At 33.7% G+C, this 16,994-nt stretch overlaps 1 protein-coding gene across 1 annotated transcript in view; it reads left to right on the top strand.

The window, feature by feature from the left end:
* LOC131050391 (MLO-like protein 13) overlaps positions 1-16,790 on the top strand; it is a 151,935-nt gene extending 135,145 nt beyond the window's left edge. The window contains exons 4-8 of the mRNA XM_059211996.1: positions 10,336-10,452; positions 10,603-10,663; positions 10,914-11,027; positions 16,527-16,636; positions 16,767-16,790. Coding sequence (XP_059067979.1) covers positions 10,336-10,452; positions 10,603-10,663; positions 10,914-11,027; positions 16,527-16,636; positions 16,767-16,790 — 426 coding nt within the window. The remainder of the gene's footprint in view (positions 1-10,335; positions 10,453-10,602; positions 10,664-10,913; positions 11,028-16,526; positions 16,637-16,766) is intronic.
* The last annotated feature ends 204 nt before the right edge of the window (positions 16,791-16,994 follow it).

The raw sequence follows: 16,994 nt of genomic DNA, 5'->3' as shown, positions 1-16,994 counted from the left end.
CTCAGAACAACAAGAATTATGTCACCAGAACTAATGGCCCTCGGGTATGGAAGCCTAAGCTGAAAGTAGCTGAGGGATAGGGAAATCAGGATGTGAACAAGGTGTTAGAGGTTTCCTCTATTTATGCTAAGGAATAACAAGAAGGGAAGAAGGGTGGTTCCAAAGAGAAGGACTAGGATGTGATTGAACCTCAAGAGGAGGTTCTCGAGCAGGAAATAGTTGACAATAGTTTGAGGGGTAAATCTAAAGAGAAGGACCAAGTTGTGATCACTCCCGAAGAGGATGTTCCTGAGTAGAAAAAGGATGATAATAGTATTAGGGTCAGAAGTTCTAATATGGTTGATAATGATGCAAAGGAAAAGAGGGATGATATTGAGGATGGAGAGCTAATCATATCCCATGATGTTGGTTCTCGATATATCTCACCAAGCAATAGAAGGCTAGACTTTGAGGCTGCATAAAATGGCCCCTTTAGCACCTTTAAGGATTGTCAATCCTCTCTTGTTCTAGGTTCTTCTTTTGGATGCTTGAATTTAGGGTTCCTGAATACATCTACTCTTGAGCTCTCTCCCTCCCAGATCTCTAATGGTACTATTTTAGCCTTGGACCAGAACATTATCATTCTGGAAACTGTGCAATCTTCCAAGGATGAGATGGGTAGAGACGTGAAAGAGAATATTAGCCTTGATGAGATTGAGTTTGATGAAGACATGTCCTACACAAAAGTGGAAAATAAGAAGAAGAGAATGCAACAAAAGACTGGATCTGGTGTTTCTACTTGCAATAGGCTAAAAGTGTATTGTGGGTCGAAGAGCTAACAGGTGGCAAAGAGAAATGAAATGATTGCATAACATTCTTGATGGGCCGCAGAAGACAATCCATGAAAGTCTATTTAACTCTCCTAGTAAGAAATGAAAATGCTTTCATGGAATATAAGGGGGCTTAATATTTGCCTTAAACAAGATATAATGTAGAATTTTGCTAGGGATCACAGGTCGGATATTCTTCTTATTTAGGAAACAATATCCCAAAGGAAAGGGTTGAAAAACTTAAGTTTTTCAAGTTTTGTGAATCTCAAGGTAGTAATTCTGATGGTGCCTTTGGGGGTGTTGTTACCCTATGAAAGTCTCATTTTATTCAAGGTATCCCTCTTTGTGATGACGATAACCATGTTGCCACTTTGTTTAAGCACACTAGAGATGGTTTTTCTTGGATTTTATCTAATATCTGTGTGCCAAATAATAAGGTTTCTACAAGGAGATTTTGGGCGAGTCTTTCTTCTTTCTAAAGAAACCACTCTAATACTTCTTGGCTTATCATGGGGGATTTTAATACTCCTCTTCAAGAATATGAAAAGTTTGGAGGATCCCAAATCCAGATGGATAGCAAATAGGATCTGGCTAACTTCATTAATGACCAGCGTCTCATTGATCTAGATCTTTCAAGAGCTACATATACTTGGACAAATAGAAGGGTGGGGGATGAGCTTATTCAAGTCAGATTGGATCATACCCTTCTTTCTATAGATTGGTTGCATCTCTATTATTGTTCTTTAAAATATATGTCCAGAGTTGGATTTGACAATTTTCCTATAAGTTTTACTACTGAACTTAAAGGAGGTAGAAGAAGGTTCTCATTTAGGTTTAAAAAGATGTGGCTTTCTCATTCTAGTTTTCATAGTTGTGTGAAGGATTGGTGGGATGTTAAAGTTCATGGTACAACACTATTTTGTGTGGCCAAAAAGATTAGAATTATGAAGGAGAGGGTTAGAAAATGGAATAAGGAGATGTTTGGAGACATTTTCATGATAAAATCTGCCCTTCAGGCGGATCTCAACATTATCCAAGAAAAAATCCAAAAAGAAGGCTATTTTGGTGATAATTTTTCTAGAGAGAGTGACATTCTTTCGAAATATAATAGTATTATTTCAATAGAGGAATTTTCAAGAGGCAGAGATCGAGATCATTATGGCTCAATGCTAGAGACATAAATACTATATTCTTTCATATCACCACTCTTAAACATAGAGCAGCTAATAGAATTGATCATATTCTTAGTAATGGTATTAAATTGGAGCGTGAAGACAAGATTATCGAAGGTGTTGTTGACTTTTTTGAGAGGCTTCTCATGGCTGATTCTATGCTGGATCTGGAAGCCCTTAATTCTTTAGTGGAGTCCATTCTGAGGGTTTTGTTTGCTGATCAGAATAGGATGTTGGCTGCTATCCCCCCTAATGAGGAAATTAAGAAAGTCATCTTCTCCTTTGATGGTAACAAAGCTTTCCCAATGTTTTTCTTATAGACCTTTTGGGATATTATTGAGGGTGATGTTTCTAGTGTTGTCAAAGAATTCTTTGGAGCCAGATCTTTACTTAAGGAACTTAATGCCACCTTTATTGTCCTCATTTCAAAAAAGTAGGGGGATAACTCATTGGATTCTTTTAGGCCTATTAGTCTATGCAATTCCTTTTATAAAATCATCTCTAAGGTCTTGACTTCTAGGTTGTTAAGGATCCTACCCTTTTTGATTGCGCCTCAACATAATGGTTTCATTTTGGGGAGACGAATCTTGGATTCCATCATCACTATTCATGAGATCTCTCACTCCTTGACCATGTCTAATGCTCAAGGATTCTTTCTTAAGTTGAACATTACTAAGGCTTATGATAGGGTGGATTGGGATTTCCCAAAGAAAATCCTTGTTGCTTTTGGCTTTTCTGATAGGGTTATTTGTCATATTTGGAAACTTATCTCCATTGTTTCTATAGTGGTCATTGTCAATGGTTTTCCTTCCCACTTCTTCAAAACCTCTCAGGGCTTAAGGCAGGGAGATCCTATTTCTCCTATTTTTTTCACTATTATGGTAGAGATCTTGGGCAGGTTTATCTAGAAACAAGTTGTGGATGGTATTTTGAGAGGATTGAAACCTTCTTCGGCTAGCTTGATATGCTCTCATCAACAATTTGTTGATGATACTATTCTGATGGGGAGTTCATTTGTTGGAGAAGCCAAAGGTTCAAAGTCAATTTTAAATCTTTATGAAAGAGCTTTAGGGCAGAAGGTTAATAGAGCTAAAAGTTTTATTTTTTCTTCAACACTTATGATGCAAGACATAAGAAGATTGCTGAAATTCTCAGATGCTCAGTTGGTGTTCTCCTCTCCACATATCTAGGTCTTCCTCTGGGGTCTAAACTGCCTGATTCTTTCTGGCTTTCTCTGATTGATCATTTCAATAGGAAGTTGGCTGGGTGGAAGGGTGCACTTTTAAGTCAGGGGGAAAGTCCAACTTTTAAAGTCCACTCTTCAGAATCTACTTGTGTATGCCCTTAGTATATTCAATATTCCTTCAAAGTATGCTGAGGTGATTAAGAAAATTCAAAAAAGATTGATGTGGTTGGGTGTGGAGGATCAGAATAGAATCCCTCTGGTGGCGTGGGATAATGTTTGTAGACCAAGGAAACAAGGTGGATTGGGGCTTAGGAGCATCAAATCTTTTAGCTCTGCTCTCCTTGCTAAACAAGTTTGGAGAACTTATGGATGCAGGTGGGAATGGAACACCCTGTGGTACAATAAGTATCTTTCTAATATTCAGAATTTTTTAGGATTTCCTTAATTCTCCTCATCTCCCTATGGGTTCTTATCTTTGGAATAATATCATTAAGGTCAGGGATGTTGCTCTCAGCAGGACCTGTTGGAAGCTAGGGAATGGCCGGAGCATCCTCTTTTGGGATGGTTGTTGGATTGGTAAAAAATCATTGGCCTCTGACCTTGTGATTGGAGCTTTTAGAGATGCTTATGTTTCTTCCTTTGGGTTGAAGGTGGTTGACTACTGGGTTGGCAGTAATTGGGTAGATCTCTCTATTATTAGTCCTACCCTAGGATTGTTGCAATCTAATTTGAACTCTTTTACTTTGAAGAATTTTAACTTTGAAGATGAGTTGATTTGGAGGTCTTCATCAAATGGTAAATTTTCAGTTGCTTCGGTTGCTTATCATTTGAATCCTCTTGTTTCCTATTGGTCCAAAGTCTGGATTAAAAATTTGATTCCTAAAATCAATATGTTTTTTTGGCTCCTTTTCCTGAACAAAATCCTAACCATAGATAATCTCTGTAAAAGGGGTTTTTCTATACCTAACAGATGCTATCTTTTCTTGAAGGAAGTTGAGTTTTTTTATCATCTCTTCTTGCATTTCTCCTTTGTGGTTGATATATGGAATCGAGTGCTCCAACGATGGGATCTATATTGGGTTTTTCCTAGTTTGGTTAAAGAGCTCATTTTTTATCAGAAGGAGCCTACTAAGAACCACACATTACAAAATTTGGGGTCCTTTGTATTTCCCCATGTGGCATGGGGTATATGGAAGGAGCAAAATAATCATATTTTCAGGGAAGTATATTTCCAGCTGGACATTGTCTTCAGAAAAATTAATAGGGTCATTAATGATAATCTTTCTATTCTATGTCCCAGACCGAGCTCCCATAGCAATGTGGTTTGCAGTGACTATGAGTCTAGGGTTGCAAGGGCTTGGGAAATTCATGTTGATGTGGCCTTGAATTTAAAGCCCAATTCTAAAAATAGAACTAGCTAGGGTTGGATAATACCATCTCAGGGTTGGGCCAAAATTAATTTTGATGGGGCGACCAAAGGTAACCCAGGGCCAACAGGATATGGGGGAATGTTGTTAGATCATAATGGCAAGCTTGTTTCAGTGGTGGTGCTTCCCTTGGGAATTCAGACTAACTACCTTGTTGAAGCCATAGTAGCATACCAAGGACTCAACTTAGCTAGAAAATATAACTATAAGCTTGTGTGGGTGGAGGGTGATTCTAAAAATATTATTAACTATCTTAATGGTATATTGAAGCCCCTTGGAATATTGAAGTCTAGATTAATAAGGCTAGGTCAATCATTAACTCTTTTGATCAATGCTTCATATCCCATATTTTTAGGTAGTCCAACTATGTCGCTGACTACTTATCTAATAAGGGAGTGAGAAGTACTGGTCAAGTGAGTTGGACCAATGAGGATAAGTTTAACATTGGACTCTATATGCTTTCTCTTCATGATATAAGTCGAGACAACTAAATTTAAGATTACTCTTGCCATCATTACTAGATATGTATCTTGAAAGATCGGCCCCTTCTTGCATATGGCATGTGTTTCTAGAGGTCAGTGTCATTATTAGAGATTTAATTTGCATGCTTTGTGGGTCGATATTGGCCTCATTTGGGCTTTCTTTCTCAATCTAAAAGTCGTGAGTTTCTTCAATCATAAAGTGAAGAGAAGAATAGGTGGGGCTAGGAAGATAATTGTACCTCCAAGCTGTGTATAGCTCAAGAAGGATACAAAATTATGAAGGCTCCTAGAGAAAAGGGGTGTCACCATCTATATTAAGAGGTTAAAGGGGATAAATAAGGATATGATGGCCTATTTTGAGAAGCATTGGAAAGATGGCACTATCACTCTACATGGGTGCAAGGTGCTTATTGATGAGAGTTTGATTGCACAGATAGCTAGCCTTTCAGCTGATGGGATGAAATATTATAGGGACAAAAACTACATGGATATGGTGATGCAAAACTTCCCTAAAAATGAAGAGGAGAGGGCCAAGATGGTGAAGAAAATGGTGAGCTACTATGACATCTCTATCATCAAGGAATTCTAGGTGGAACTCCTCAAGGTAATTATGGAATATTTCACTCTTGATAGTCATTTCACTAGGGTTTATGGACATTACTTTGTGATTCTAAATCACTTCCATCATGGTTTCAAGGTGTCCCTTCCTTTTTATCTGGTGTCTTCCTTGAGGGATAATTTTAGGGACCATAAAAAGAAACTGGTTAAGTTCCCTATCTCCATGAAGGCTTCTTGTGATTATTGACTCCCATTTTCATGCCCTCCCTGCCTTGTCTGATTATATCCCTACATCTTCTAAGGATGACACTAGCACTGGGGAGTCGGGAAGTGAGGAGTCCAAATCAAACTCTGAGGTTGATTCTCCTCCCCCTCATAAAAAAGCCAAATATGAGATTTCCTTGAAGGGCAAATATTCTTTGGGTAAGGGTAAGAATGCGTTAAAGAATTTGGTTGTTTCTTCTTCGTCCACCTCAATTGGTGAAGATTACCCTATTTCTAGTGGTAATAAGTTGATTTATGAGGGCTCCATGGGTGGTAATAGGGATTGCATGAAGCCTGACAACCAAAACCTTGAGAATCCCCCTTCATCGCTCCCTTCACCGTCTCTATAGAATGCCATCAAGGACCTTCATGCAAAGAGTACAAAGTTGAGTGATAAGAGGGATGACTACAACGATGTTCTAGGTATGGCTAGGGACCATGCCATTGATACTTTCAGCATATTTAAATGGCTCTTTCATGATCTTAAATAGGTCAAACTCAACCAAAGGGCCTTGGGTAGCAAGATGGAAGCTATTCATGTGGTCACTAGTCAACATAATCAGAAAGGTAATGAGCAATGGATGGAAGATGAAAATAAATCTATGGTGGACTACATTAATAGAGAAATTGAGGGCATTGATTAGATGCAAAAAAATATTTGAGGATAGGCGCATCCATGTGGAAGAGAATTCAAGCCACTCTCATCACAATTATGACCAATAGTCACAAGATTGTCAAACAAATGACAGATGCCATGAAAGCAATGATGAATAATCTTAACAATGTGCAATAGGAGAAAATTCTAATTAACATTGGTGATGATAATAAGAAGACTTGGGATGATAAAGGCCCTTGTAAGCGGACCCGGGGCAACATGAAGAAAAAAGTTGTGACTCGGAGCGTGGATTACAAAGAGATGGGTATGGTTGCTGACAATATGAGCCTGCTGGAGGCCTAGGTCACTGAGATCCTTAAGAGCCTCATGTGATTGTGTTGTTTTTTCTGTGTTTTTATGTTTTGTGTTTTGGTTTTTTGTTGGTTTTTTGTCTACCCATTTGGGCGTTTGCTGGTTTCTTGGCTGCTCTATGTTTTGTCCTATCTTTTGCAACATGTGTTGTTTTGGATCTTCTAATGCTTTGATTCTAAGCATTTTAGAATCTTCTATGTAAAGGGTTTCAAGGCCCCTTCAAAACCTATTTTTGCCTTAATCCAAAACAATAGCAACTTTAGCCTTGGTATTATTCTCAAAATCTTTGATGTCATCTGAAGTCTATAGAGGACCATTATGTGGGGAAACATAGTCATTCTTGATAATTTCCCATATTCCCTTTAATAGAGACTCGAAGTGAAATTCCTTTCCAATAAGAGTAATTTGTACCTTCAAACCTCGATGGTTTGAAATTCAAATCTTACACCATTTTGGTTTTCCCTTAAGTGGTTAAGCTTCTTAAGAAGGGGTCAATCTCTTATACTAGTTGTTGAACACACAACAGGATTGAGAGGGGGGTGAATCATTTTGGATCTCTATCACAACTTTATTTTTTATCTATTAAACTTCAATCCATAATTAACATATTACTTTAATGAGATCATAAAAGCAAAAAACACAATCAACTCATGAATACCACATTTATGTGAAAAAATCCAAGAAAGGAAAAACCATAGTGAGAATCACACTCACATTATAGATATGAATGATTTTGATAAATATTCCACATGCTAGGGAACCCACTACTCTATAATTGCAAGCTAAGATGCACAACCTTAGGGAAATATACAAAAGAATTGCACAACTAAAGATCACTTCTTCAAGGCAAGATACAAAAATTTGCCAAGAGAGACACACTCTCCTCTAGTAGGACTAACTGAACTGTAGATGAAGAGGATCTCGTAATCATGAAGTAGACCTTGAACCTTTGTGTCAAGCATCCAATATCATGGCTAATATATCTAACCTTAATTTCTATTACCAAACACTGTTAAGGCTCTTCTCAATGAACTGTCACATAGTTTTCTAATCAAATTTGTTTGCATCTTTGCATCAAGCTAATACCTCCCAAACATCTATCTATTCAACACACAACTTTTCTCATCTCTATATACAAAGATATTCATTAAATATCTCAACTAAGTCATCCCAAAGCTAAGTACATAAAATTACATAGCTAAAGCCATCTAAACCCATAAAATCCAATTTGGTCCACTCTAGAAGAAAGAGGGGACCAAAAAATAGCACCATGCATCCTTTTAAGTTGAATCCAGTTTTTCTGTATACCCTAAAACATCTTCCAAAGATGGTCCCACATAAAACATGTAGATAAACAAGAAAACTCAGCAATCAATCAGCCCAAAAATATCTTCCAATACAAATTACCTAAAGCGGATCTTCTCACACCATGGTGAGACCCAAAATTATATTCCAACTTAACCTCCAATGCATATCCAAACTAGGAAGCATGATCGAGACATGATAAATCATCAGGGCACACTGAGACCCAACAAAACTGACTAATCCAAGCACAAACCAACATAACTCACATATGAAATGAAAGCAACACCAAATATTAGAACTAGAACACTACATGAACCAAATAAGAATTTCCTCCAAATTGCAATACCTAAATTCACATATCTAGAAGCCACCAAGCAGATTTTAGACTAGTATAACAAGCAAACTCGCTATCATAGAACAACAACAACAACTAGTCTCATCATCTAAGAAACCGGAAGACTTGCAAACTTGATAGTACATTGTTTACAGAACATTAACATTACATCCAATTGTGCACACCATACTCTTCACAATCTAAATCTTTCACTAGGGCATTAAGTACTCTTTCTTGCATATTGAAACTTCTACTACATAGACTTTTCGAAAACGTCCTTAAAGAAGAATATCATCTTTACCAAACAAAGACAACATCTAAAAAATTCAACACCAGGCCAAATATATCACTAAACATAAGTCACCAACTTATTGTAGCATAAATGATAGCACAACCTTAACTAAGATACCAATCAAACTCAATAGTAACACCAAGTAGCATATATTGATATTGTACATCTTTTGATCATCTTCCACAACAAAATTTAATTGAGGCACCAATCAAACTCAACAACAACATTAGTATCATACATCTTTGATCATGTTCCATAACAAAATTCAACTAAGGCACAAATCAAACTCAACAACAACACCAATATCTAACATTCTTAATCAACAAAACAAAACAAAGAAACCATCATATACTTGTATGACATAATAATAGCTCACCTATCACCAATTGTAGTTTGTATAGCACAAATCGTATCTTGAACAGACCATATCTGAACCAACAAGTTTTACATCAAAGACAAGATAAAATACTAGACCACATCTAAACCAAAGAGACATCCGGACCACCAACAAGTTTGACATCAATGACAACATAAATTTGACTTCCAACATATCAAAAGTTGGCTTGAAATGGAGTTAATTTTATTTTAGATTCTACTCTCTTGTAGTGGGTTGTAATAGTTTTTACCATAGTATTTGGGTGTGATTTTTTGGGCCCATGATATTGTCTTATGTTGGTTTTCTAGATCTCCTAAGCCTGTGTATTAAGGGAGGTTGATGTATTTAGTTTATGTAGGGTTATTATACCAATTTTTTCCTAAGGATTGAAGAGTGTTGATCACATTAAAGAACAAATTATTTATATTGTATTGTAACACATTTTAGTTGAATGATACATTGGGTGTGTTCTTTAGAGACTATGTTTTTATCAAAATAAATTCTTAAGGTGTATCTAATTCACTCATTTTTATCACGTGGTTACTCTTTTGTTCATCTCACATTTTTGTTATTTTTGAAGAGTTTGTTTACATATCGAAATGCTACTAATTTTTTTTAGATTAGATAATTTGCAACTCTCTCCTTATAGAAATAATATGAAACTTATATTTATATTTCATTTCATTTAATATTTAATCTTTATCTTGATTTTAGATGCTAGTTCAATATGTAGATATATTTTATTAATATTTTAACAAATTTGAAAAGAGTCCACAAGAGTATGTTAACTCCATGATGAAGATAGTTCAAAATTACTATCATATTTAAAAATAAATACATACATAAAATACATCTTATCCCAAATAATTTGAAGTGGTAGTCAACATAAGAATAACTCTAGCTATTCAACACATGAGAACACTATTTATGAAATGCCCAATATATACAACATAATTTAAGTCTATCTATGTGATTGATGTTTATTTATGTAAAATAATGATATTGACAAAAGGAAAAAATAATAGATTTGGGAAATGAAGAATTAACATCTAGTGTTTAGAAATGGTTATTTATAAAGTTTAGTAAAAATGGATCTATTAAATGGAATTTATTTGTAAATATATACACATAAATTTAACATGTAAATGTGAACTACATTGCAGGGAATGGAACCTTTCTTATCCATAGAAGGCATGCATCAACTGGATATTTTTGTTTTCGTGTTGGCCATAACCCACATAATACTTTCTATTTCAACAATGTTTTTAGGAAGTATAAAGGTTAGTTGATATACCTTAGTTACAAAATGTTTGTCGACAAGATTATAAAAAATATGTTTATCTATAGATATAATTATTGCACTATATGTATGTTCTTACATGTTCATACTAACTAATATAATATATTTTGAAAATTATTGTTAATTATAGATCCATTTTTGGAAGCATTGGGAAGACGAATTCAAGAATCCTCCCAAAACCCCACAAAAGTGTGAGTTGGATTTTACATTCCTTTTTATCCTTAATACACATAACATACAAATTTAAATGTAGCTATGTTTGTTCTAATCCTAAGTTATTACTTTTTAGAAAAATAAATCAAAATTACTCTCTTTTCATAAATTTTTTTTCCATCAAACATTATTATTAGTACTCAATATTAGAATAATATTTAATGATAACTAAAATTTGTATTATGTAAAATTCCAACAAAGTGAACTATTTATTATTTTTCAATGCAGTTGAGAAAAAAAAATATATTCATGTTATTCATCATTCTTTTATCAAGATGCATTCTCCATACACAATGTCTCCCATCAGGGGTTGGTTGGTATGTATGCTCCTCTACATTCATTGTATAAATTTTTCTATATACCCTATTTTGAACACATTTATAGTTTTCAAATAAAAAATTATATATTTAAAAAAAATTAAATTATATCTAATATGCTAGTAAGCTTCCATAGTTATATTTTAATCACATAAAATATGTTACAACTAGAATGAATGTTCTCTCGTCATTCTACAATATATTCTTATAGTTGGTATGAATGGGTATATTACCTAATTAGTTTTTATTTAGGTTATATTCATATTTATTAAGTTTACTTAAGAAACTTAAACATTTCATATTGAAAGGAAATACAAGAGCAAGGAAAGGAAAATAAAATCCAAGAAAGTTTATGATGAAGTAATTGTTACCAAGAGAAAAGCAAAAACCTTGGAGCATCACCCAAATGTGAAGAAGGAGGCACAAGAACTTTTGAAAGGGGAAAAGCAAAGAAAAACCCCTTGTGATATTATGAATGAGGCAATGCCTAAAATGAGAGAGAGAGAGAGAGAGCAAGAAGCTCTTTACAATATTGTCATTAAGAAGAAATGAGAGAGGAGACATCTCTTAAATAGAGATGAGGAGAGGAGTTACAAAGTAACTCCCAAATCTATGAATGCCACCATTCATAAAATGTGTGTGCCATGTGTCCACATCCTCTTATGGAGGAAATCTAATATTCCTTAATAAAGGAAAATAAAAGAAATGACTTGTCCTCACACATGTACTAGAGGACAAATTACATGTAGGAATTCCAAAGGAATATCCTAAACTAAATACAAATAAACCTAAGCTAAGTAAAGATTAAATATTCTAACACCCCCCCTTAAGCTTTACTTGGGGAGCTTACATCAAACCCTTCAATGGGTTGTAATCCAAGATTTTTACAATGAAATTGGAATTTTTCTTTACAAAGTGGCTTGGTCAAAATATCTGCAACTTGGTCTTCCCCCTTGCAATAGAGGAGTGAAACTTGCTTGTCTCAATTTGTTCTCTAATAAAGTGGTGTTGGAGAGCAATATGTTTTGTCCTTGCATGGAAAACTGGATTTTTAGCCAAGGCAATGGCACTTTGGTTGTCACAACACAATGGAGTTGGTTCGTGTTGAGGTAGACCCAAATCTTCAAGTAGTCTTCTAAGCCACAAGACTTCTTTGGAAGCATTAGTGCATCCTTTGTACTCAGCTTCAGTGGATCCAAGAGAGGTAGATTGTTGCTTTTTAATATTCCAAGAAATTGCTCCTGAACCAACAAAAAAACAATAACCACAAGTAGATTTCCCATCATTGGGATCTCCACCTAGATCGGAATCAGTAAAACCTTTTAAAGTAAAGTCAGAATTTGCATCATAAAACAAACCTACATTAATAGTTGCTTTAATATATCTTAAAATTCTTTTAGCAACTTTAAAGTGTGTTTGTTGAGGTTTAGACATGAATCTAGAAACCAAACCAACACTATAAGCAATATCTGGCCTAGTAAGAGTTAAATAATTTAAACTTCCAACTAATTGTCTATACAAAGTAGGATCAACAAGAGGAGTTTGCATATCAAGCATTAACTTAGTGCCTAATTCAATAGGAATTGAAACATGATGAGCATCATTCATTTTAAACTTATCTATGAGATCTTGAGCATATTTACTTTGAGATAAGAAAATTCCTTTAGAGGTTTGCCAAATTTGCATTCCTAAGAAATAATGTAAAAGACCTAAATCAGTCATTTGAAATTGTTGATTAAGTTGAAACTTAATATCAAAAATCAAAGTATTGGAACTTGAAGTAAGAATCAAATCATCTACATACAAGATAATAATTATAATATCATCTTCACTATGTTTAATATACAATTTAGGGTCATTTTTACTTCTAATAAAGCCTTGAGAAAGAAAGAATTCATTAATCTTGGAATACCACTCCCTAGGAGATTGCTTTAATCCATAAATTGATTTCTTTAATTTACAAACTAAGTGTGCATTACCTTCTTTAATAAAACCAGGAGGTTGAGACATATAAATTTCCTCATGTAAATCACCATTAAGAAAAGAACTTTTCACATCCATTTGGTGAATAGGCCAATTCATTCTAGAAGCTAAAGCAAGCACAAGTTTAATTGTAGGCATTTTAGCAACAGGAGCAAAAGTTTCTGTATAATCTAAGCCTTCAATTTGAGAAAAACCTCTAGCAACTAATCTAGCTTTAAATTTACTAACTTGATTATTAGCATTCAATTTAGTTTTATAAAGCCACTTGCAAGAAACAAGATTTTTACCATGAGGCAAGGGAACTAAATCCCAAGTTTTGTTAGAAATTAGAGTATCATATTCTTCCTTCATTGCTTTTTGCCAATGCGGTTGATTTTTAGCTTGATCAAATGTTTTAGGATCATTAGAATTCATAATAGTAGTCATTAAAGCATAATTACAATAATTAACTCTTCTAGCTTGAAGTTTATCCATTCTAGCTAAGTATTCATCACTATCTTGAATTAAAGATTTAAACCATTTAGGTCTTCTTTTAGAAGTAATGGATTCATCACTAGAAGAAGAGTCATGAGGAGTAGAGTTATTATTATCATCATCACTATCACTAGAAGGAATAGAAAGAGATGCATTAGGAGTAGGGTTAAGAGAAGGAGGTTGGTCCTCCACAAGCACAACTTTGGTTTGACCAAGTTCATCATCCTCCACTTTAGAACAATCATGAATGCCTTTTTCTACAATACAAACATCTCTTGCAACTTTTACCTTGTTAGTAATAGGATTGTAAACTCTATAACCTTTAGTATTTTCATCATAACCAACAAAAATAAAAGGAGAAGATTTAGCATCTAATTTTTTTCTTTTCTCCTTAGGTTTGTGAACATAAGCTATGGAACCAAAAATTCTTAGATTTTGCAAATTAGGCTTTCTACCAGACCAAGCTTCTTCAGGAGTTTTATCCTTTAAGGCTTTGGTAGGTGTTCTATTAATTAAATAAGTTGCACAAGCCATAGCTTCAGCCCAAAACTTGTAATCCATATTTTTAGCATGCAATAAACATCTAGCCATTTCAACAATTGTCCTATGCTTCCGTTCTGCCACACCATTTTGTTGTGGTGTATAAGGAACGGTAAGCTCATGTTTAATTCCAAAAGATTTCAAATAAGCATTAAATGCATTATTGACATATTCTCTTCCATTGTCAGTACGAAGAATCTTAATTTTAGAACCAGATTGCCTTTCTACAAACATATGAAATTCAGTAAACACATCAAGCACTTGATCCTTACTATGAAGGAAATATATCCATGTTCTCCTTGAAAAATCATCAACAAAGGTAAGTGCATACCTTGAACCTTGGATGGAGGGATTCTCCATGGGACCCAAGAGATCACTATGAACTAGATGCAATTTAGTATATGCCCTCCAAGATTGACCATGAGGAAAGGGTTCCCTATGCATCTTACCACTCATGCAACCATTGCAAACAATTTGAGAAGGAACAATACTAGGCAATCCATCAACCATATTTGCTTTTTGCATCAATGAAATATAATCAGAATTGAGATGGCCAAGTCTTTCATGCCATATAGTAAAATCAACAGTAGTAAGCAAAGAATACTTTGGAGGAGCAAATTCATAGAACTTGAATAAGTTATCACTATCCATTTTAGCAGTAGCAATAACATGATTAGTGTTTGGATCAATGATATAACATATGCCCCTATAAAAGTTAATCTTATAATCTTGACAAAGTTTAGGAACTGAAATCAAATTTGATTTTAATTCAGGAACATAAAGAACATCATGTAATTTCCCATTAGGAACATTCACATCACCAATAGCTTCAACTTTACAACTATGATTATTAGCTAATTGAACAGGAATATTAGAAGTATCGGGATGCAAAGATTCAAAACATTCTTTATGAGAAGTAACATGTTGAGATGCACCAGAATCAATAATCCACTCAAGTGGTTGAGAAACATTATAAGTACATGTAAATGCACGACGAGATGAATTACCATTATTATTACCTTTCTTATAATGAGGTTTATGTTGATTATTTTGATTATTTTGATTCATGGGCTTTTTACCATTTTGTTTCTTAAAACAATTATTAGTAATATGTCCATCTTTCCCACAATATGTGCAATGGGGTCTTGTTTGAGAATTATTCCTTTGATTATTGTACGTATTATTATGATTATTATTATGAGAATTGTTATGATAGGATTTAGAATGAGATTGATAATTAGAAGATTTGTGATTATTATTATGATTATTATTATGATTATGATTATGTTTATTATTATTGGATCTAAAATTATTATGATTTTGATTTTTAGACATAAAAGCATGTTCACTACTTTTAAGAGTACCAAATTGAATTAATTTAGCTTCCTCTTGACGCAATAAATTATGAAAAATATCATATGTTAATTGAGCAGCTAAGCTAGGAATAGCAAGTTGAGCATGAATATTCGTAATAAATTGTTGAAATTGACGAGGAAGACATTTTTTAAGAATAAGATGAATTAAACGTAAATCAGCAAGAGTAACTCCTAAACCAATTAATTGACTATTAACAGAATCAAACTTTAATAAGAATTCATCCATAGTTTTAAAATCGGTATACCTTAGATCTTCAAGTTGATCTTGAAGTTGAATTTTTCGGGATTCATTTGAGCTATCATAAGTTGTTTTTAAAATTTCCCAAGCTTCATGCGCTTTTGTACAATTTCCAATTAAAACATACAAATCAGGAACCATTGAAATACCAATTAAACCAAGTGCTTCCTCATTTTGAGCCTTCCATCTATCTAGGTCGGCTTGAGGAGCAGATGTAGCGGGTTCAAAGGTTTTATCAGTCGCAACATCCAAAAGGTGTTTGAAACGAAAAATAAACGAGATATGTGTTTTCCAAGAATGATAATTGGAACTATTTAATTTAATTTCCAGAATTAATGTAGACATGATAGCAAAATAATAGTTTGTAAAAAAAATTACCCCTTTGATTAAAAAATAAAAATAAAAATTAACCTCCTTGATTTAAAAATAAACCAGATTTGAGTAATAATTATAACAAAATTTATGTAAAAAAAATGTTATATTCAAATCTTAAATAACAAATTTTTAAACAAAAAAATATTTACCAAAGAAAAATTATATTCTAACTTTAATAACAAATTTAAATTGATTTTTTTTTAAATTTTATTTGAACAAATTGTAAATCTTAATAACAAAATAAAACTATTTTATATTAAAAGCTTTATTAGAAAAACTTTATTCAAAAAACTTTAATTTATTTTAAATTTAAAAAAAACTTTATAACTAATTTTTTTAACGTTATTAATCTTTTAATATAAACTATTTAAACTTTTTTTTAAAAAAAGTTAATAAACTTTCTAAAACTTTTTGTATATATTAAATACAAGAGCAAATGGCACAGACTACAGAGACGTTACACAATAATACGGTGCAGAAATCTTGATGCAGATTATAATGATTTGCAGGGAATATGACGTTACATAATGATTTGCAGATTATAATGATTTGCAGAGACTGCACCACGATGATCAACTAAGATACTTTGCACAGGTGACGTTAAACATGAATGGTCAGGGAGAGTTACAGAGACACAGACCATGTAAGGTAAACAAAACAGAATCCACAGAGGCGTTATGCTTAGTGCAAACGCATTATAAACTACAAATAAATTATGACTTCAGAGGAACTCAATGATCTAAATAGATTTAATTTGCCAGCTATTCTATATGTGCAGAAAATTGCATTCCTTTCCCGTTAACGTGGATGATCACGTTTCTGGTATAATCCTTATATGGGCATTTTAATTTCAGGGGAAATTTTGCTTCATCCCAACAAGAACGGTTGAAGTAATCTGTAATAGATATTGAAAAAGTCTTTTCGTTTTAGTATTTATTGGTTTATAAGTTTCGAAAAAGGTCATGGTTTAGGAATTAGGGGTGTTAGAAGTAATGGAAGCCTTCAT

This window comes from Cryptomeria japonica, chromosome 1 (assembly GCF_030272615.1).
Source record: "Cryptomeria japonica chromosome 1, Sugi_1.0, whole genome shotgun sequence".
In the NCBI taxonomy this organism is placed as follows: Eukaryota; Viridiplantae; Streptophyta; class Pinopsida; order Cupressales; family Cupressaceae; genus Cryptomeria; species Cryptomeria japonica.
Note: the sequence above shows the minus strand (reverse complement) of the source record. Positions and strands in the feature narration are given on the sequence as shown.